This window comes from Panthera tigris, chromosome B1 (assembly GCF_018350195.1).
Source record: "Panthera tigris isolate Pti1 chromosome B1, P.tigris_Pti1_mat1.1, whole genome shotgun sequence".
Classification (NCBI taxonomy): domain Eukaryota; kingdom Metazoa; phylum Chordata; class Mammalia; order Carnivora; family Felidae; genus Panthera; species Panthera tigris.
In genome coordinates, this window is record NC_056663.1 from 38,021,203 (window position 1) to 38,045,006 (window position 23,804).

The 23,804-nt window shown below is 36.5% G+C and overlaps 1 protein-coding gene across 1 annotated transcript in view; it reads left to right on the forward strand.

The window, feature by feature from the left end:
- LOC122237886 (ankyrin repeat domain-containing protein 26) overlaps positions 1–23,804 on the forward strand; it is a 299,470-nt gene that overhangs the window by 74,838 nt on the left and 200,828 nt on the right. Inside the window, exons 15-20 of the mRNA XM_042983310.1 lie at positions 444–573; positions 882–943; positions 7,339–7,505; positions 18,710–18,880; positions 21,117–21,150; positions 21,729–21,864. Coding sequence (XP_042839244.1) covers positions 444–573; positions 882–943; positions 7,339–7,505; positions 18,710–18,880; positions 21,117–21,150; positions 21,729–21,864 — 700 coding nt within the window. The remainder of the gene's footprint in view (positions 1–443; positions 574–881; positions 944–7,338; positions 7,506–18,709; positions 18,881–21,116; positions 21,151–21,728; positions 21,865–23,804) is intronic.

Sequence of the window (23,804 nt, forward strand, 5' to 3'; positions counted from 1 at the left end):
TTCCAGTTTTGCCATATTGCATAGGTGTTGTCACTTACTATATTATTTCATACTTGATTCTTTTGCCATTATAGAATGCCCTTCACACCCTCCCTGTGCACTTTGTCTATCTTTTAAGATACAGCCCTATCTTCCCAGCATTTCCTGAGCTTCCCAAATGTAAGTCTTTTCTCCTTTGTGCGTTCACTGTATGTTATTCACTTCCCTTGCAGAACTAGTGGATGTTATTTTTCTGTCCTTACCTGTTTTCATGAATCTCTACTGCTACTAGCATATAGAACAGACTCTGTCTTTTATTTATATTTCCAGGTCTTCCCCAGATCGTGGCTATGACTTGACAGATACAGTATGTGCTTGTCTTTTTGAGTGGGTGAGTGAATGACCAAATGAATCAATGTGATATTTTTCTGAAGTTGGGTTTTTGTTTTGTGCTGTTTTTCTAGGAAGGAACATCAAAGTCAGCAATGGAAGCAAAAGAAGATGGTGTTGGTATTATTGAAAATGTGCCACCAGAGCAAGCAGTTAATGACAGTTTGACTTCTGCTGGTGGAGTGCATAAAAATTACAGAAGCGGTAAGCTAGTGAATCTCTGTGAGTTGTTTTCCTATGATTAAATGCTAGTATGAAAAAAATCTGGAAGTATGTAGATCCAAATATATTATCCTTTTTTCGTGAAGGTATTTTTCTGTTGCTATCTTTCTTTAGAAGTATCCCAAGTACTACCCCCTTTTACTTGCGGAAAATCGTGAACCCCCTGAACATTTTTCTGCTATTGCTTTTATTTTATTGAAATATTCATGAATGGAGATAGACTTGGGTATGTGTTTAAAATTCATAGTAACACATATTTTCATTAATTTATCTGTGACCCTATTCTGTAGATATCATGTCAGCAATAAAATTAGGAGAAGAGGAAGATGTAGAATCACCTTCTCTTCCTGAGGTACTTTCTTCTTCTTATTTTTGAGTATAGGCATGGAGTGATGTTAAAACATCCAAGAGATGCGTTGACTTTGACTTTTGAATGACTAAAATAACATCGCAGTCATATTTGTAGTAATATAAGTAAAGTAATGATGACGTATTCTAAGGTGACAACTAGGGAAGGAGGTAAAAAAGTCCTGATCTCTTAGGCCCAGGCAGCTGCTGCATAATGCTACAAGTGCTGTATTTGAAATCAAAGACATGCTAGCATCTTGGTTCCGTCACTTCCTAGCTGTGGGATCTTGGAAAAACTTGCCTCAAGGTCAATGACCTCGTTCCTAAAAATGGCACCAATACCCACCTCTTGGTTATGCATAATGAACAAATGTGGCAATGTTTTGTAACCTGTAAAGGGTGCTATAGAAACAGAAGACAAAATGATCACAGTGGCTTTTAGTGACTTACTAAATATTGAGGATACTTTGTTTGGTGAATGTTTGTTTATTGTTGAGAGTGGGGTGGGGGAGAGAAGATCCGAAGCAGGCTCTGCACTGAGAGCAAGGAGCCCAATGCAGGATTTGAACTCATGAACTGTGAGAACATGAGCTGAGCCAAAGTTGGGCGCTTAATCAACTAAGTCACCCAGGCCCCCAAAGAATATTTGTTTTAAATGTGAAGATGTCTGAAGGCCAATAAAATGGTCGTAGGGTCCAGAAAAGAATGGGAAATTAGGAATGGGTTTTTGATTTTCTAATTTGGCACTATGTTAAGTTCCGGTAATCTCTTAGGGGAGATATCATATAGGTATACAGTTGACCCTTGAACCAGGTGGGTTTGTACTGTGGGAGTCCACTTACACACAGATATTTTTCAATAAATAGAGTACCATAGTGTAAATGTATTTTCTGTTCCTTATGGTTTCTTTTTCTATTAATTCTTTCTTTTGAGAGAGAGAGTGAGTACAGAGTACGTGGGTAGGTGAGGGCAGGGTGAGAGAGAGAATCTTAAGCCGATTCACACTGCCAGCATATTTCTTTCTCTTTGATATTAATTGATTTGGCTGCTAATAATTTAAAGATTTCTAATTCTCTAGTTATTAATCCTTAAAAAGTACTCAAATGCACTTTAGTGCTCATTATAAGGGATGGTAAGCTAAATAGTTTTTAAGGTTTGTAACATTAAAAATCATCTAACTTATTTTTTGGTCGATTTAACATGTAATGAATTGTTTAGTTCCAAAAACTGACAAGCTTAAGTTTATGAGTTCATATTTTTCTTCTGTCTTTGGCTACGGCAAGTTAGTTTTCACTTCTTACAGGAAGTTACAATCCAGTGACTTGGGAACAGCTAAACATAGATGAAGAAAGTTAACAGTACAATTGTAATTATTTTCTCATTTTTCTTTGTCCGTACTTGATTACTTAAGGACAAGGTGTTTTTACAAACATGTATCCTGGCAGAAAAGACATGTGAAAATCAAAACAAGGAAATTAACCATCCATTTTTGCAACTGCAAAAAATTACTCAAGGACCAGCAATGAATAAGGAATGTGATAGGGAGCATGATATATCTCTATATTTAAGACATGCTTCTTTGCAAAACTTTGAGGAAATGTGGATCAAATAAGGCAAATTAGACTGGAAAAATAGCTTAAACTCATCACCAGTGAGTGAAAGCTGAAGTTTGGTGAAATTTGTTAACAATACAGCATTCCTACTCATCTTGAAGAAGAACCACCACGGGGTCACTCTAAGGAGGAACCAACTGAAAGGAAATACCTTTGAATTGGACAAATACTGTACTTGACTGTGAGGAAGAAGATGCATTTGGAGTGTCTGTCTTGGTAGTATTTCAGGCATTTCCTGAACAAAAAGAGCCTAGTCTTTTTTTTTTTTTTTTTTTTTTTTTTTTTTAGAATATTGGTAGGATATTTATTGAAATTATGAACCGCAGAATCTAAGCAGGTCGTGGGGAAAAGGGCAGATGAAAAAAATTCTCTTCTTAAAGAAGAATGTTGTAATAAGTTTAGGAGCTAGAAATGAAATTTTGACCTAAACATCTTTAAGATGCACAGACACACACACACACACACACACACACACACACACACACATTTCTTTCTTTTTTTTTCCAATATATGAAATTTATTGTCAAACTGGTTTCCATACAACACCCAGTGATCATCCGAAAAGGTGCCCTCCTCAATGCCCATCACCCACCCTCCTCCCCCTCCCACCCCCCATCAACCCTCAGTTTGTTCTCACTTCTTAACAGTCTCTTATGCTTTGGCTCTCTCCCACTCTAACCTCTTTTTTTTTTTTCCTTCCCCTCCCCCATGGGTTTCTGTTAAGTTTCTCAGGATCCACATAAGAGTGAAACCATATGGTATCTGTCTTTCTCTGTATGGCTTATTTCACTTAGCATCACACTCTCCAGTTCCATCCACGTTGCTACAAATGGCCATATTTCATTCTTTCTCATTGCCATGTAGTATTCCATTGTGTATATAAACCACAATTTCTTTATCCATTCATCAGTTGATGGACATTTAGGCTAAAAAGAGCCTAGTCTTGAAAATGTCATTCTCTCTCATTCATACTCTGGGTCCCCAGAATATGCTTGCCAGTGATCTTCTAAGCTTTCTTTAAATGAAAGCAAATCATCCGGGACATATAAATCAAAACCACACTGAGATACCACCTCACACCAGTCAAGAGTGGCTAAATGACCAAACCAGGAGACTCTGGATGCTGGGGAGGATGTGGAGAAACAAGAACCCTCTTGCACTCTTGGTGGGAATGCAAACTGGTGCAGCCACTCTGGAAAACAGTGTGGAGGTTCCTCAAAAATGAAAAATAGATCTACCCTATGACCCAGCAGTAGCACTGCTAGGAATTTACCCAAGGGATACAGGAGTGCTGATGCGTAGGGGCACTTGTACCCCAATGTTTATAGCAGCACTTTCAACAATCGCCAAATTTATGGAAAGAGTCTAAATGTCCATCACCCGACGAATGGATAAAGAAATTGTGCTTTACACAATGGAATGCTACTTGGCCATGAGAAAGAATGAAATATGGCCTTTTGTAGCAATGTGGATGGAACAGGAGAGTGTGATGCTAAGTGAAATAAGTCATACAGAGAAAGACAGATACCATATGTTTTCACTCTTTTGTGGATCCTGAGAAACTTAGCAGAAGACCATGGGGGAGGCGAAATGAAAAAAAAAAACAAAAAAACAAAAAACCTTCGAGAGGGAGAGAGGCAAACCATAAGAGACTCTTACAAACTGAGAATAAATTGAGGATTGATGGGGGATGGGAGGGAGGGGAGGCTGGGTGATGGGCATTGAGGAGGGCACCTGTTGGGATGAACACTGGGTGTTGTATGGAAACCAATTTGACAATAAATTTCAAATTAAAGAAAGAAAGTAAATCGGACTATGAAAATGAGAACAAACCAGATATTGAGCATCTTTTTAACAACAATGAGGATTTTTTAAATGATATAGAAAATAAAAAAGTAAAGAACCCACTAGTTACATTTAAAGTGAAAGAAGGCCAAGAGAGTTTGACATGCAAATGGCAAAAAATATGGACCAAAATACCACCGATTGTATATGTGCTGCCGAAACGAGCACGACCACCGATTATAAATTAGACCTCAGTCTAGTGATTCATAGAGCCTTTTTGATTTGTGGCTTGCCTGCTGCGATGTGATGAAACACATGGTTCAAACAAAAAAGCATGATATTTCTGCTGTCACAAACACTTACGAGAAAACAAAACCAGTACAAGACTTTTTTCCAGAAGCCATTATATGCAGATAATGACAGTACTCATAACTATAAAAGTATTGATTCTGAATTAGAAATTGTGAGTTCTTCTTCAGCATCTAGTTTTCCAGCATCTGAAGTACATCTAAGTGAAGAATTACATCAAGATATGCAAAGGTTTAAGAATGAGATAGGCATGTCACAAGTAGAGTTCCTGTCTTTGGAAAGAGAGAAAGTTCAACCTCCAAAAGAGAAGGAGGTCCGCCTTGATATTACTCTTGTTTTTTCTCTTTAGCAATTATCTGATCCATTCTGATTTTCCACTCAAGAGAACAAGAGTGTGCATACAATGGAATTGTCTAAATAAGTAATTGTGTCTGGAAATAGATTATTTCTGCTATCTAACAAATAGGAGTTCAGGGAAATATTCTTGTGATTTGTTTTCCTTAAAGTTTCTGTGTCAGTCTTCCAAGTAGTATATGAACTGGGAAATTAACTTAACTATATAAGTACCATGTGACCTCATGAACCAGAATAACCATAAAGAAACTGCTTAAAAAACATAATAATCTCCAGGTTGTTTTTTTAAAATATATTGGCTTAAATATAAATTGCATTTCCATGAACAATAAAATGAGAAAGAAGCAATAACTAAGAGAAGGAATATAAACACATGTTTCCAGCTAAAGCAATCTATGTATTGCTTCAGTATGTGTCTGTAGACTCTGGGTCTAGGGTTCTTGCTTGTCTAGCAAGACAGCAGTGGGATGCAGGGTTACAATGGGAGAGACAGCTAATGTCCCGGAGAACACACGAGCCCGGATTCAGTGTCCTTGCTCTGTTTTTAATAGGATCAGAAGGCTTCCAAACATGGTGATGGACGTGCACAAAGAGACAATCTGTGAACATGACCTCATGGGCATGAGGGAAAGGGGGTTTCAAGATACAGGGTGTTAGGGGTTAGGGTCAATGTAAAACAAAATCCTGGCGCCTGGCAGATGGTTGTTAACAGCTGACCTGAGGCAGCTTCTCTGTTTATCTTAGCTAGTCTAGGGGAGAAGACAGATGCTACCCCAGGATCCACAAGGCACCTTTCTTTTGCTAATTAGCACCCCTCTGGGCATCTTCACCCTGCAGCCTACAGCCTATAGCCCTATTTACCTGTTTACTTAATTTGGTCCTTCCTTCCTGTGAAAGCAGCTTTCTGCCATAGTACTAAATTGGGGAGCGTGTCCTCCTGAATATCTAATCTTGTTTACCTCTCACACCTTGGTCTTGGAGCCTTTGCCCCACCCTCTCTATACCTAGATACCTAATATTGTTTACCCAAACTTGGGTGTGAGCATCCTATGGCTTTGTAATTTTCTATGCCTGGTTAACCCATCAGTGCAGGCTCAGGGAATTCCTAAGCTTATTCCCCACAAAAATAGGCAGTCTTGTCTGCTTTATTCACAATCTTGGAACTTAGAATTTCAACATGACCCCTTTGAGATAGGCTTAATAACAGCTATTTGTATTATCACCCCTTTTTTCACATTTTTTTAATCTCATTCTCAGACGTTTTTGTTGAGTCAAACCTTCACTAAAGTATGATACCTTTTGGCCTGTATGATTTTTACCATGTAGGTAGCATAAACCTTCAGCAAACCTTCAGTATTTAACTCCAAGGGAGAAAACTGAGTTTTGAGATGTGTGGACTTTAGAAATAGACAAAATCTAGAGATACCCTCCTTTAAAAGAATAAGTAGCTAATCTCCTCGTCCCCTATCAAGGTATTAATTTACTGTGCCAAAGTCACACTTTTCATGCATCTGACTAATTTAATGAATTTGTGGTCATTTCACTGATTCAGCATTCAAGAATTGTATCGTCTCTTTTGGTGCCATAAAATGCTAGGGAATGCCACTTTAAGAACTTGGGACAAATCATTTAACCTTTTTGAGTTTTACTCCCATTATCAGTAGCAAATGGGATTAAAGGTGATCATTACTTTTATACCCTCTCCCTATAAAGTTTTATGGTTATTGAATGTGAGATTCGGAGAGCATTACTAATTTCCCAGAATTCCACCCTAACATCTGTTTCACTTTGTTCCTTTTGTGTTGTGGCAAACTTTGGTTCATAAATTTTAGGGGACACTGTCACTTTTTTTTGAGAATCTTAGGATCCAAAAGAAAAAGAATTGTAAAAGGCAGTCAGGGAAAGAATAGCTTCGTGCAGAAAGAGGAAAGCTTCCTGGTTTTGTTACTGGAGCACCTCCATGTCACATGTTTTAAATCTGGATGTTGTGTTAAACCCAGGTGGTAAGGATAGAAAAGGACAAATTTTGTCTCTTGTCTTTTTATTTCTTTGTATCTCTTGGTCAGATGGGGTGGGGGTGGGTGGGGAATTCTCAGTAGCAAAGTGTGGATATGAATAAGAGTACAAAATTAAGAAAGCCCTTTTAGAAATTTTGGTAACTTCTGCCTTTTTTTATTTTCAACAGAAATGAAGCAGAGTTTATAAAAATAACAATTATTGTAATGATAAAGTAAACACAAAATATATTCCTCCATTGAATTTATGACAAACTAAGTGTCAACTGATAAAGTTAATGAAAAAAAACTTTTTTATTGACTAAAGTAACAATTACCTTTAGTATCAAGTTCCATTAAAAGTTGAAGAAAAAAAGAAGCACAGAGGAAGTGACATGGAAGTATCAGAAAACATACATGATGTTGCGGCTGCTGGATTAATTCCACAAAGACAGAATGGAAAAACTGATAACCATCAATTGCCTATTACAGAAAATAAAGATTCTGATATGTAAGCCTATAGCAATATTTAAATAGTAGATAATTGTTATTTTCCTATGCAACAATCTTTTCTAGTTTGAGCTAATGTTCATGATGAACAAATTTCGTATTTTTTGTGGAGATATTTCATCCTACGTGCTAATGAGAAAAATGTAAATACCAATGAGATACCATTTTTTGCAGTCATAGTGATAAATATTTTATTTAGAAAAATAACCAAAGTTAGGAAATGTGAGGAAAATGACATTCTTAGACACTGTGGCTGGATGAAATTGGTAACTCCTTTCTGAAAGGTGATTTAGCAGTGTATTTCAAAATTTCAAATATGTCGGGGCACCTGGGTGGCACAGTTGGGTAAGCATCCAACTTTGGCTCAGGTCATGATCTTGCACTTCACGAGCTTGAGCCTTGTGTCAGGCTCTGTGCTAACAGCTCAGAGCCTGGAGCCTGCTTCAGATTCTGTGTCTCCCTCTTTCTCTGCCCCTCCCCTGCTTGTGCTCTGTCTTTGTCACTGTCAAAAATAAATAATATAACGTGAGAAAAATATTTCAGGTAGGTCATCTCTTTATTCCAATGGTGTCATTGCCAGGACTGGGTCCTTCTGAAATATGTGACTTCTATAAGCAAGCGCGTGTGCCTGCACATGCAAACACACACACACACACACACACACACACACACACTATAAGGGCATTTATTATATATTATTACATATACAAAATAGGACAGATATATTAAGGTTACTTATATAAATATATTACATGTATATGTGAAGGATATTTATTATAGCATTCCCATATCAAACATTTGGAGATAGTCTAAATGTTTATTGACTTATTTTGAGAGACAGACAGAGAATGTGCACACTCTGGAGCCCAAGCATTGAGGGGGAGCAGAGACAGAGAGGGAGAGAGAGAGAATCCCAAGCAGACTCCACGTTAACAGTGCAGAGGCCAACACAGGGCTCGATCTCACGACCACAAGATCATGAGCTGAGCCAACATCAACAGTCAGATGCTCACCAGACTGAGCCACCTATGGGCCCCAGAGATAGGCTAAATATCCATTCATTAATAAGGAAGTAAAGTTTCACTTCTATAAAGTAATGGAGTATGTGACTATTTTAAAAAATGAATTTAGGTCTATGTGTACTGATGGTTTAACAAAGTATATTTAAAGCATATGGTTGGGTTTGACGTCATGTCTTATGCACATTTTGTTAGAATACTTTTAATATCTACTGAATTGCAAACGGAAGTCCCCTGCTACACTGGCAGTCTACCAACAAAATTGCTAGTTATTAGATTTTTGGTTTTGTTTCCCAGTGCATGAGTGCTCCAATGTTGGACCCTCAACTTAATCTGATTATTGCCAAGAGGATTCACGTGGCAACATGTCTCATATTCTATATAAACATTTCATGGCCCCTGTGCTATAAGCCAAGATGCTGGTAATGCAATGAATCGTTTTTATAAAGGTACCTTGCTTGCATGCCATTATCCTGCCTTTTTAGAGAATATAATTCAACATGAACCACAACAAATTTTTCAACAGTGCCTTCATGTTATACAATTTGTGACAATTCAGTTTACAAAGTAGGACTATTTTCTGCATTCCCAACCCCTTTTACTTCTGTGTATAAAATTTTAATATGACTCATTACTTTGGATAGTATAAAATATCCTAGAGTTGGGTGACGTTTTAAAAATGTTTGTTTATTTTGAGAGAGAGAGAGAGCATGCACACATGAGTGGGGGAGGAGCAAAGAGAGAGGGAGAGAGAGAATCCCAAGGAGACTCCATGCAGTCAGTGCAGAGCTCAATGCTAGAGAACCTAGAGATCATGTCCTGAGCCGAAATCAAGAGTTGGATGCTTCGTGGACTGGGCCACCCAGGTGCCCTTAGAGTTCAATAATTTTTATCAAGCACGAAATACTGCCCTTGAAACTTAGTTTTTCTGTGGTCTTTCTAAGCATGAGAAAAATGGTAATCAGCTTATATAATATTATATATCTAGAAAAAATTTAAGGAGTCTTCTCAGTGTATAATTTTGTGAGTTATTTTGTACCTTGGTCTGGCATTTTAAAAAAGCAAAAAAAAAAAAAAACTAGTGTTACATATATGCAATTTTTAAGACTTCCAAATATTACAAAAATACTACCTAATCATTATGTAACAATTGAAAACTACAGCAATAATAGAAAATTAAATCAACCATGACCATTCCACTTAGCCTTCTTCACTCTTTGATCCTGATTTCCCTTCCTCCCATCCACTCTTGAATTCATTGTAGCAATTTTCCCTCTCATTCCTCCAGAATTGTTTTTTCAAGGTTACCACCGATTTTCACTTTAATAAATCTAAACAATTTCATACATCTCATTTTACTTAACCTTTCAGCGATATTTGACCCAATGGAAAACTCTCTCCTCCAAAATTCTGTCTCCATGTTGCTTGTAGGCTGTCATTCACTCACCTGATTTTCCCGCTGCCTTTCTAGTCTGTACACCTCAGCCTGATTTGCTTGTTTCTTCTCGTCCCCCACCTTTTAACCCATTGATGTCTTCCAGGAATTTGCCTTTGATTTTCCTTCTCTTCACTTTTACTATCTTGTATATTCTAATGATCCTCAAGTTTACTTCTCCAGCCCGGATCTCTCTCCATAATTCCAGGCCCGCCTATCAAACTGCCTACTTGATATCTCTTTCTGGATAGCTATTGCAAACTTAACATGTCCCAAATTGAACTCCTGATATTCTTTCTTAATATTTGCCTTTCATGTCTTTCCTAATTGAGTTAATAACAGTTCTATGAGTTGCTCTGCTAAAAAACTTGGTGTCATCTTTGACTCCTGTCTTTCTTTTCTTTTTCTTTCACTTTTTCTTTCTCTTTTCGTTTTCTTTTTCATACACATCACATCTCATCTGTCAGCAAATCTTGTCATGTCTTCCTTCGAATATATCGAGAATCCAAACACATCTTCCATGACCAATAGACTATCATCTGTTGTTTATATTGGTGTAATAGGTAACTAAATGGTCTTCTTGTTTGTTTGTTTCTTCTTTTGTTTTTCCTCTGTTTCCGTTAATTCTAAACACATTGGATCTAGTAAAACGTAAGTCGGATTGTGTCCTTCCTCTGCTCAAAGCTTAATTGCCTCCCATTTCACTCAGAGTACATGACAAAACTCTTCCTAATGCCGACAAGGCCTGTATATGATCAGGTGTCTCCTTCTCTCTCTCTGATTTGAACTCTTTTCTACCCCTTTCATTCTGTCCAGCCATACTGATTTCTCACTACTCTTTAAGTACTTCGGACATACTTCTGTATTTGCTGTTGACTCTATCTGGAATGCTTTCCCTCAGATACCTCATGGCTTGCTTTTTCCTTTTTTGTTTGTTTTTCCTTTCAGGTTTTTGCTTAAAAGTCACTTTCTCAGCAAGGCCTTTCTTGGCCATCCTGACTAGTACTTCAACTACGCTTTTCCCTATAACACATCAAAATGTGATTTATCTGCTTTAGTTTTTCTCCTCTAATACTATATATTTTGCCTGTGTAGCTTATTGTTATTGTATGTTTACTTCACTCATGAGTAGGATTGTTATCTGTTCATTGCCATGTCCTCAGTGCCTAGAAAATGTTCTAGTCTATATAGTACTTATTCAATAATGTTTATTGAGTGAACGGAGTTTAACTTGTGTGTATAGTGTAGTGGGGACATAATACTAGTCCCCACCTTGACAAAGTTTGGCGTGGGTTCATTCTGACAAGTAAACCTGCCAGTTATATACAGTTTTTGGATTTTAGGGGGCCCAATATTGTGTTTACTTGCTACTTATTCTTTTAGTTGTATTTATGTTAGTTTTAATTATGGTGAAATGTATCAAAGGAATAGCAAACTTCCTTTATATTTATTAAGGAAACTAAAATATGGTGGCAAATTATTATAGGACTTTAAAAATTCTTGCCAAACGTTATGAGCCCTCAATATCTGAAATAAAAAGATGAAGTTGGAATTGATCACTTACAAATAAGAGCGAGCTTTGCTGGTTAGGTATAGTCGTTTCTGACAGAGCAGTCTGCTATTCTTATACAGGGTTTGGAGAAGAGTGGAGTTTAAGGATGGGGAGACTTTCAGAAAATTAAATGGTTTGTCATCATCTGAAGCACCATGCTTATTTGGGTGATACTGTTGTGGATTCGTTGCCACGCTGAAGCATGTGTATTGGAGTCATTTTTGTCCTTTATTTGCTGTCTTTCAGAAGGAAGGAGCTGAAATGGATTGGTTGGTGAATAGGGCTGGTGGGCATTGATTAACACATTTAAAACTGATTCTGGTGGCTTCTTGTTACCATGGCTACGTGTTAGGGTTTCTTTTTGTTTTGTTTTGTTTTGTTTTGTTTTGTTTTTTCTAAGTTTGAGGTGGCTTTCACCAGATGTTTTCTACTTAAAAGTTGCTTCTATTGACTGGGTTCAAAATGAAAGCTATTTCAAATTCTATAATTACAGATTCATTTTTGAAATTTGAGTCGAGAGGAATTGTTTGATAATTGCTTTCAGAAAGATTCTTCTTTTCTTGGATGTTATTTCCACGAAGAAAGTTATCCGTATAACAGTTTTTGAAAAAAAATTGTTAGTTTTGTTTTTGTTTTTGGTGCTCTTCGGGGCTCATGTTTAAGTCTTAAATAATCTGTGGGAAATTTCATTATTTTTGGAAATGTACGTAGCTGTATGGTAATAATATTCTGTTGCATGCATTTAGTCCATGAAAACAGAATTATAATTTTCTTTTTGGTGAATCCCCCATTTTTTTCTATCAGGATTAGATATTAGGCTAAAAGTATACACAATTTACCAAATCATTTATTTTAATTGTTTAAAATGTTTCTTCATTTGGAGAGAGACAAAGTGAGAGTTGGGGAGGGGCAGAGAGAGGGGGAGACAAAGATTCCAAAGCAGGATCCAGACTCTGGGCTGTCAGCACACAGTCCGATGTGGGGATCGAAGCCACAAACCCTTAGATCACAAACCGAGCCAAAGTCATACACTTAACGTACTGAGCCATCCAGGCGCTGCAAACCATTTTTTTTTTAAACAAAAGCATAACTAATCAGATGATTGTTATTTTTGAGTGATAGATAATAACATATGAGTACTTTTGAATTTTTTAAGTTTTTCCAGATTTATGAGATATAAGTAACATACATCTGTGTAACTAACTGTAAGGTGTACCTGTATTAATTTGATACACTTTTATATTGTCAAATGATTACCACAATAGTGTTAATACTTCCATCATCTCACATAAATATCATTTCTTGTTTGTGATGATCTAGTCTTGTAGCAACTTTCAAATGATATGATACAGTATTGTTCATTGTAATCACCATCCTGCACATTAAATCCCCAGAATTTATTAATCTTGTAACAGGTAGTTTGTACCCTTTGACCAATATCTACCCATTTCTCACAGCCTCCTAACCCTGGCAACCACCAGTCTGTTCTGTTTCTTGTGCAATTTTTTTTTAATTCCACATATAAGTCAGATCATGCAGTGTTTGTCTTCCTGTGTCTGACTTCTTTTCACTAAGCATAAAGCCCTCAAGTTTCACTCATGTTGTCACAAATGGCAGGATTTCCTTCTTGTTTGTGGCTGAAAATATTCCATTGTAACTGTATACCATATTTTTTAATCCATGGATCCACTGATGGATGCTTAGGTTGTTTCTTGACTATTTTTTTAAAATTTTTTTTTAGCGTTTATTTATTTTTGAGACAGAGAGAGACAAAGCATGAACGGGGGAGGGTCAGAGAGAGGGAGACACAGAATCTGAAACAGGCTCCAGGCTCTGAGCTGTCAGCACAGAGCCCGACGTGGGGCTTGAACTCATGGGCCGCGAGATAATGACCTGGGCCGAAGTTGGCCACTTAACCGACTGAGCCACCCAGGCGCCCTATGTTTCTTGACTATTGTAAATAATGCTGCAATAAAGATAGGGCTGCAGATATCTCTCCAAGATAAGGATGTCATGTCTTTAAGACATATACCCAGAAATGGGATTATTGGCTCATATGGAGGTTCTATTGTTAGTTTGTTGAGGAGCCACCATACTGTTTTACATAGTGGCTGTCCCAATTTACAGTCCTACAGGAGTACAAGGAATTCCTTTCCTGTACATCCTTGCCAACGATATCTCTTGTCTTTTTGACAATAGCCTTTTTAATAGGTCAAAGTGATATCTATATACTGCAGTTTTGATTTGCATTTCCCTGATGAATAGTGATATCGAGCACCTTCTTGTGTACCCTTGGCCATTTGAATATGTTTTGAGGAGAGATGTCTTTTAAGGTGCCTTGCCCAGTTTTTAATTATATTTGTTTTTAGCTGTTGAATTGTATGAATTCCTCACACATTTTAGATATTGACGTTTTTCATATTTGTAGCTTGCGAATGTTTTCATCCTTTCCATAGGTTGCCTTTCCGTCATGTTGCTTGTTTCTTTTGCTGTGCAGAAACATTGTTGATTGCATTGGTTGTTTTTGCTTTTATTGCTTGTACTTTGGATGTCCTATCCTAAATCATTCGTAAGATCTATGTCAAGGAGCTTTTATCCTCTGTTTTCTTCTAGGAGTTTTATGATTTAAGATTTTATATAGAAGTCTTTATTTGCGTTTGGGTTGACTTTTGTGAGTGGTGTAAGGTAGAGGCACAGTTTTATTCTTTTGCATGTTAATATCCAGTTTTCTCACCATCATGTATTGAAGAGATTACCTTTTTTCTTTTGAGTATTCTTGGGTCTCTTAACAAAGAGACTTTATGCATGGGTTTTTAGTTGACTTTATGCATGGGTTTATTTCTGGGTTCTTGATTCTGTTTCATTCATCTTTGTGTTTTTTTTGTGTGTGTGTGTGCAACTTCATACGGTTTTTATTACCATAACTTTGTAATAGTTTGACACCAGCAAGTGTGATGCTTCCAGCTTTGTTCTTCTTTCTTAGGATTGTTTTGGCTATTTGGGGTCTTTCTTGTTCCTTACACATTTGAGGAATGCTTTTCCTATTTCTGTGAAAAAGGTCATTGGAATTTTGACAAGGATTGCATTAACTCTGTGGGTGGTTTCAGGTAATGTGGATATTTAATGACACTAATTTTTCGAATCCATAACAACGGGGTATCTTCCCATTTGTTTGTGTCCCTGCTATTTCTTTTACCAATGTCTTGTAGTTTTTACTGTACCTATCTTTCAGAAATCCTTGATTAAAATTATTCCAAAGTATTTTGTTCTTTTTGATGCTTTGGGGAAGGGGATTTTTTCTTTATATTTCTTTTTCAGCTATTTCATTGTTATTGTTTAGAAATGTAACGGATCTCTTGATGCTGATTTTGTAATTTTTTTTTACTAAATATAATCTATTGTCAAATTGGTTTCCATACAACACCCAGTGCTCATCCCAACAGGTGCCCTTCTCAATGCCTATCACCCACTTTCCCCTCTCCCCCACCTCCTATCAACCCTTAGTTTATTCTCAGTGTTTACGAGTCTCTTATTGTTTGCCTCCCTCCCTCTCTGTAACTTTTTTTCCCCATCCCCCCACCCATGGTCTCCTGTCAAGTTTCTCAGGATCCACATATAGGTGAAATCATATGGTATCTGTCTTTCTCTGCCTGACTTATTTCACTTTGCATAATACCCTCCTATTCCATCCACGTTGTTGCAAATGGCCATATTTCACTCTTTCTCATTGCCAAGTAGTATTCCATTGTATATATAAACCACATCTTCTTTCTCCATTCCTCGGGTGATGGACATTTAGGCTCTTTCCATAATTTGGCGATTGTTGAAAGTGCTACTGTATACATTGGGGTACATGTGCCCCTATGCATCAGCACTCCTGTATCCCTTGGGTAAATTCCCAGCAGTGCTATTGCTGGGTCCTAGGGTTGTTCTATTTTTAATTATTTTAGGAAGCTCCACGCTGTTTTCCAGAGTGGCTGCACCAGTTTGCATTCCCACCAACAGTGCAAGAGGGTTCCTGTTTCTCCACATCCTTGCCAGCATCTGTAGTCTCCTGATTTGTTCATTTTAGCCACTCTGACCAGCTTGAGGTGGTATCTCAGTGTGGTTTAGATTTGTATTTCCCCGATGAGGAGTGACGTTGAGCATCTTTCCATGTGTCTGTTGTCCATCTGGATGTCTTCTTTGTGAAAAGTGTCTATTCATGTCTTCTGCCCATTTCTTCCCTGGATTATTTGTTTTGTAGATGTGGATTTTGGTGAGTTCTGTACAGGTTCTGGATATTAGCCCTTCCTTTATGTGATATGTCATTTGCAACTATCTTCTCCCATTCTGTCGGTTGCCTTTCGGTTTTGTTGATTGATTCCTTTGCAGTGCAGAAGCTTTTTATCTTGACGAGGTCCCAATAGTTCATTTTTGCTTTCCATTCCCTTGCCTTGGGAGATGTGTCAAGTAAGAAATTGCTGCGGCGGAGGTCAAAGAGGTTTTTTTTCCTGCTTTCTCCTCTAGGGTTTTGATGGTTTCCTGTCTCACATTCAGGTCCTTCATCCATTTTGAGTTTATTTGTGTGTATGGTATAAGAAAAGTCGTCTAGTTTCATTCTTCTGCATGTTGCTGTCCAGTTCTCCCAGAAGAAAGAGACTGTCTTTTTTTCCCATGGGATACTCTTTCCTGCTTTGTCAATGTTTAGTTGGCCATACATTTGTGGGTTCACCTCTGGGGTTTCTATTCTATTCCATTGGTCTGTGTGTCTGTTTTTGTGCCAATACCATACTGTCTTGATGATCACAGCTTTGTAGTAGAGGCTAAAGAGACAGAGTGTGAACAGGGGAGGGGGAGAGAGAGAGAGAGAGAGAGAGAGAGAGAGAGAGAGAGAGAATCCAAAGCAGGCTCCAGGCTTCGAACTGTCAGCACAGAGCCCAATAGAGGGCTTGAACCATAAACCATGAGATCATGAACTTAGCCGAAGTCAGAAGCTTAACTGACTGAGCCACCCGGGCACCCCTGCATCTTTATGTTGATTTGGTATCCTTCATCCATGGAACAGCTTTTTGGTGGTATCTTCAGGATTTTCTATATATAAGAACATATCATCTGTAAACAAAGACAGTTTTACTTCTTCTTTTCTGATTTGGATGCCTTTTATTTCCTTTTCTTGCCTGACTGCTTTGGCTAGGACTTCCTCTATCCTGTTGAATAGGAGTGGTCAAGTGGGCAACTTTGCCTTGTTCTTGAACTTAGAGTAAAAGCTTTCCGTTTTTTACCACTGCATATGATGTTGGCTATGGGCTTATCATATTGGGCTTCATTATGTCCAGGTGTGATAATTCAGTACCCACATTGTTGAGAGTTTTTATCTTGAAAAGATGTTGAATTTTGTCAAATGCTTTTTTCTCCCATGCTGGGATGATGATATGATTTTTTTATCCTGTTAATGCGGTATATCAAATGTATTTATTCGATTTGATTTCTGAAGGATAATTTTGCTGAGTAAAGTATTCTTGATTGGTAGTCTTTTTTCTCTTAGCACTTTGAATATGTAATCCCACTGCCTCCTGGCATGGAAGGTTTCTGCTGAGACATTGCTAATAGCCTTATGAGGGTTCACTTGTAGTCACATAGTCTTTTCTCACTCTTTTTCATTCTTTTGACTTTGTTCTCTGCTGACTGGATAATTTGATAGTTCCTGTCTTTCAATTCACATTTTTTTTTGCTTGATCCATTTCCTGTAAGTGATCACTCTTGCTTTTTTCATCTCCTTCATTATACTCTTCAGCTCCAGGATTTTTGTTTAGTTAGCTTTTACTATTTCCAGCTCTTTGTTAAGCTTCTCATTTTATTCATAGAGTGTTTTTCTGATTTTATTGAATTGGCTTTTGTGTTTTTCTTGTAACTCACTGAGTTTCCTTAAAACTGCTATTTTTGAATTCTCTTTTGAATAAATTACAGATCTCCCTGTGTTTCCGATTGATTACTGGAATATTATTGTGATCCTTTGATGGTATAATATTTCCTTGATATTTTATATTCTTTGCAGTTTTGCATTGCTGTCTTTGCATTTGAAGTAGCAGTCACCTCCTCCAGTCTTTAATGACTACCTCTTCAGTGTGTCCAAACCTGATTTTTTTGCTCCAGTGGGATGCTGGAAATTCTCTGCAGGACACCTGGTTTTCCAAAAAGGCTCTCTCATCCACGGGTGATTATCTTAGAGAGTGTTTTCTAGGGAGGGACTCCCAGATGCGGCTGAGAGGGAGGGGCTGGAGGCACTTTATGGGCTATTGCTAGGTCCACAGATTAGACTGTAGTATGTCTGCCTGTTACCTGAAGCACAGGTAGGCAAGACTTTTCCTTGGTCCCTTGGAATATGGTGCTAGATTCCCACAGCTCCTGCAAAGGCAGTTTTGCCCGTGGGTGGATAAGATGCCAGTTTGTTGTAGGTGGGGAGACGCAACAAGGTACATCTTGTTCAGCTATCATACTGATATCGCTCTGACATATGGGTATTTTAAAAGTAGTTTTTCCCCTAAGATATTTCCCTGATTTCTTCTTTCATGTTATATGGACCTCATGCTACTTTAAAACTTTGTTGAAATTAAGCATTCTTATATTTAAAAGCAAAGCCAAAAATAGAGCACAAATCTAGTTATTACTCCCATGTCTAAGAGTCACTGCCTTTAGGCAATGAACTCTAACTTTTTAGTGTAACCTTCAAGGTTCTTCAGAATCTTTCCTGACTGATCTCTTACTACTTGCTTCCATGTATTTTATGGTTTTTTTTCCAAGTTTCTAAAAGCTTATACTTTTTCCTTTCAAGGCACCTAGATGACATCTGTGTAATCTTTGTGCTCACATTCTAATCTCTAAGAAAATGGTTTTCTCCTGTTTTTTCCCTGGTGACCTCTGCTGTTTATTTTCCCTTTTCAGTAAAGCCTTTCTGTCCTCACTTACAGATTTTCACATGTCAATTCTTACAAATCGCATTGTATTCTAATTGTATATTTATCTGTGTTTGAAGCAACAGATGAGTATTTCCTTGTGTATGGTTGGTACTTCAGCACTGTTCTCTGAATTAATCAAATTAAGTCAGATGGGTAAAATTCAGAACTTGATGAAAATGGTCTTTTTATTCTTTATCAGTAAAATTATTAGAAAACATTGGCTTTTTTATGGCTTTTTAATGGCTTTGTTTTTTTTTTAAGGAGGGAACCTGGTTTACATATGAAGAAGTTAAAGAAAGGTGAAAATGAAAAAGGGACATCAAAAGGATCTGTGATCACACCAGTGTTGCAGAAGGCAGATTCCCTAACTGGTGGTCCACTACAAAAGAATGATGGCAGCCATTTCAGTGAAAAGGATCAGCATGAAAACAGGTAAAATCTATAAATTCCTACGTGCCTGTGAAGGAATTTTAGCAGTGATTACCTTTTGTGGAAATAAAATGCTTTAGTGTAGGTAGGTCCAAGCTAAAGCAAGAAATACTCAACATATCAAACACACTGCTTGAAAAGTTGTGATTAGGGTAAGTGACTTTGTCAAGGAGCAGTTTCAGTAGTCACCATGGAAGCATGGAAGATGAGTAAGTGTAAACAACTCCTTACAGCATTTTAATAGGGAAAGGTAATAGAGAAATGGATGATAACTGAAAAAGAATGTGAATTGCAAAGGCATTTTCTTTCTCTTTTTATTTTAAGATGGGAGCTTTTAGAGAATGTATTCTGTTGGAAATGATCAATAGATATAGACATGGTTAGTTAATTTAATTTTGTTTGCGTTTGCAAACATTAGGAAGTTTGTTGATTGTATTACATTATCTTTTAAAAATTATAGTAATTGTCTTTATTACTCTTATTCATGTGATTTTGTGCAAGAAGTTGGTTTATTCTGAATTGGTTCCACAATGGGGTATTCTCATACAATTGAATGTGCAAATTTAAAAATATATATGTATGTATGCAAGTATATATATATATATATATACATATATATAAATATATATTTGTATATATGTATATATATAAAATATATTAAATTAAATTATTTAATTTATTAAATTAAATAATTTAATAAAATAATTAAATAATTTAAAATAAGTAAATCAATTTAATTTAATAATTTAATTAATTAATTAATTATATATTTATATATATTTATATATATGTGGCTGTATAATTTCCTATATGTATGTATATGTATATTTATTATATGTATATTATATGTATAATATACGTATTATATTTATATGTATATGCATATGCATAATATACAAATTATATGTATAATTTCTTATATATGTATATATAAGTATATGTGTATAAGTTCTATATGTATATATTTGTATACACACACACACACTTATCATAAATGTATGCAAACACTGAGGCCATTCTGAATAAAACTAATCCTTCCTTGATGATTTTAGATATCCAGTGCCTTTGATAGTATCACAAATAGCTATGATTGTGTTAGGGACTTTAAAGTATCTGGTTCTATTAAATTAATATTATTTAGGTTCTGGGGAAAGGGGAAGATTTTATTTATTTACAATTGGAAAAGAAACTAGTAATCCATAACAGATTATTCCTTTTGGACTAGAGAGCTCTAAATTACCAAAACCATGCTTCCTGTACCAACAGTGCCATTGACACAGATTGTATGCTCAATAAGTATGTGTTAAATGTGGAATTAAACAGTGGAATGAATGAATGAATGAATGCCTGTTCATTCTTCTCTAGAATGAACTAGAGGAACTTCTCTAGAAGAAGCAAATCTTTAGTTTATTGAAAGTAGATTTCCCATCTTGCCAAGTATAAAGTCTCTTAAAAAATGTGTAAGATTCAGAAATTGTTATGTATCACTATAGCTAGAAATCGAATCATAATATAGATTCATTTGCTGTCATATTAGTTAGAAACACTGGAGTATTACTTTAACCACATAGTATAAAACACATGCTTTGAAGGCACATTCCTGGGTTTGAATTCAGGGTCTGTTCTTGGCCAGCGACTAGGGCTTCTTGGGAAAGTCACTTCGACTTTCTGTGCCTCATTTTCTTCCTGTGTAAAATACCTAATATAATAACCTACTTCATAGGATTGTTGTGGGGCTTCAAATACCTTGAAGACATGTAAAGTGCTCATAGTAATGCCTAGAGAGTAGTTGCATAGTGAGTCTTCAACACGTTAATATCATGATTGTTAAAAAGGGGTTCTTTCATATAGGGACTTAACTTGCACTTACCAAGTAGGTTTTAGTGCCAGTAAAAGCTTATTTTTAGTAAAATGACAACAACACAAACAATGGTATCATTCCTATCAAATAATGCAAGTAGCAGTAGGATTTTACTTTGCTTTTGTTAGTTTTTACCTAACTTTAGTACTTTGTTGTGCTTGCTTCAGCAGCACATATACTAGAACTGGATACACCTAATCCTTTGTTAATATTAGCAGTAGTATGTTTTCGATGTTGTTTAATGTTACTCTGTTGTTTAATCCCCTTTGTAGAAAATTAGATTCAAATGCAGAGATTTTATATCAGAAACAATAGGTTTAGATACGCTTTGTATTTTAAGTATTTAATATTTGCCTGAAAAGAATTGTTTTTTTTCAGACCTGCAAAGAAAATTTCTAAGAAAAAGAACAAGGTAAGCAAAAGAGACAATGTAATTTTATTTTATTTATTATTTATTTTATTTTTATTTTATTATATTATTTTGATACATATTTGTTAGGAATATTGTTCAGTGGCAAAAATTACTTTATGAAAGATGTAGTGAAAAAATAGAAAATCTTCCTTTGTTGTAGAGACATTTGCTGTGAAAAAGTTATTTAGAAATACTAGCTATGGATAACAGTGTCTTTTTGATAAAAATCCGTTCTTTTAAAAAGTCTCTATGGTTTCGCTTTTAAATGTTCATTCACTTATTTTTAAAATGTATTTTGAGAGAGAGCACGCACAAGTAGGGGAGGGGCCGAGGGAGAGGGGGAGAGAGAATCCCAAGCAGGCTCCATGCTGTCATTGTGGAGGTCAACGTGGGACTCAAACTCAGGAACCCTGAGGTCATGACCTGAGCCAAAATGGAGTCGGATGCTCAACCGATTGAGCCAGTCAGGTGCCCCTGTTTTTGCTTTTATAAAAAGACGGCTATTTACCACTTCTCTACACCTAGTATATTTTATAAATATTTGGGGGACATTTTGAAATGGTATTATTCATTGGTAGGTCAAAAAGCAAATTACTTCTATGGATGACCTTGTCGACTTCATTCAGTCATCTGAAGCAGCTTCAGAGCATTGTGAGTTGCCTTACTCTAAGAATTTCATGTTGCTGATTGAACAACTTGGCATGGATTGTAAAGGTACGTATATTGCTGTAGTAATATGTGCACACCTTGTCTACTACTGTACCATAGAACACTGCTGTATTATAGAGCTGCTCATCTCAGAAATGTGTTTTATATTAAAATAAAAGCAGAACTATTGTATCCTCTCAGCCAAAGAGTCATCATTTCTACTGTACCTTTCTTAGAGGGAATGGCACATCTAATGTGTTTGTTAACTCTGCTTCTCCTCTGTGCCTTCACCCAGTTCAGGTCATTATTTTTCTCCTAGATGACTGAAATAACTTCAGGATTGTTTTCCCTGCCGTTCTACCTCCCAAGACCTTGGTCTACATTGCAACCATAATTAGTATATGTTTTAAAAAAATGTGTCTTTCATCATGGTACCCCCTTGCTTAAAGCTTAGCTAGTACTTCTCATTGCTATTAGGTTAGAGGCCACAGTCCTCTGGCTTCATCTTGTATTGTTTTACATCCTTCTTTCCGTCTGTGTCTTATCCACTGTTTTAGACGTTTCTTCCTGTGAAAGAGCTTTTCGTTTCCAACATTTTTAGTTCATATATGAAGTTTAGTTCATATATGAAGTGTGTCATTTGACAGTTTTGACATATGTTTACACGTATGAAACGATAACCATAATCCAGACAGCTAACATATTCATCACCCTTAAAAATCTCATGTCTCTTCATATTCCCTTATTATGAAGCTGCCAAATTGTTTTCTAAAGGAGTTGTACGGTTTTCCATTCCCAACAGCAGTCTGTGAGAGCACCAATTCCTACATACATATTCATGAACACTTAGTATTGTCAGCTTTTTAAATCCTAGCCATTCGGATGGATATTTAGTATATATCTCATTATGGTTTCAATATACATTTCCCTAATAACTGATGATGGTGAGCATATTTTCATGTGCTTGTTTGCCATCTGTATATCTTCTTTGAATTGTCCAAATCTTTGGTTGTTTTAAAATTTGTTTGTTTGTTTGTTTTCTTACTTGTTGAGTTTTCAGAATTCTTTGTATATTCTAGACACAGTTCCTTATTTTGTTTTCTTTTTTTTTTGTTGTTGTTTCCACTGAGGCATTTTATTTTCACATATGTATTACATCCCTAGAAAAAGAATCCCAGGATTTCCCCTTCTGTGTGTTTTCATCTTCCTTCTTCATGGTCCATGAGTGTAGCTGAGGTGGTCAGTATAATGAAACCAAACTGAGCAGATTATTCTGCCATTTTTCTAGATCTTTGCATTTTCCATCAATTCTGGGGCCAGTCACTCCATGCTTGCTTAACCTGCCTGTGAGTTTCACAACAATTTACCCAACTCTTTTGATCATCAATGATTTTAAATTCACCAGTGTAACCATGCTTCATCATCACAGTTAGAAAGTGGACAATGTCTTTGGAGCATGGCCTAGTAAGAACCTGGCGTTTGCTTCTCTTTTCAGTATTGTTATGCTTTGGGAAGCATCTGCCACGACATTCACTAGCATCATGATGGTGGCACAGAAAGATTGTGGAAAGAGCTAGGTACAGTTCCTTTCTCACCTCTCTTTTTTTTTGCAAGGTTTTTCTTCTCCCACTCTGTGACTTTTCCTTGTCTCAACAGTGTTTTTAAAGAGCAGTTTTTCTTTTTGGTGAAGTCCAGTTTACACATTCATTTGTTCTTGTATGATTCTTGCTTTTGGTTTTCATATCTAAGAAATATTTGCATAGCACAAGGTCACAAAGCTTTTATCTCATGCTTTCTTTTAGAAGTTATATAGTTTTAGGTCTTACATTTAGATCTATGACTGATTTTATATTCTTTTTTATTTGTGATACAGAGTATGGATACAAGTTCATTCTTTTGCATATGGATATCTAGTTGTTCCAGCACCATTTATTGAAAAGGCTGTGTTTTCTCCACTTTATGCCATTGTTCCTTTGTCATAATCAGTTGGCCACATATGTGTGGCT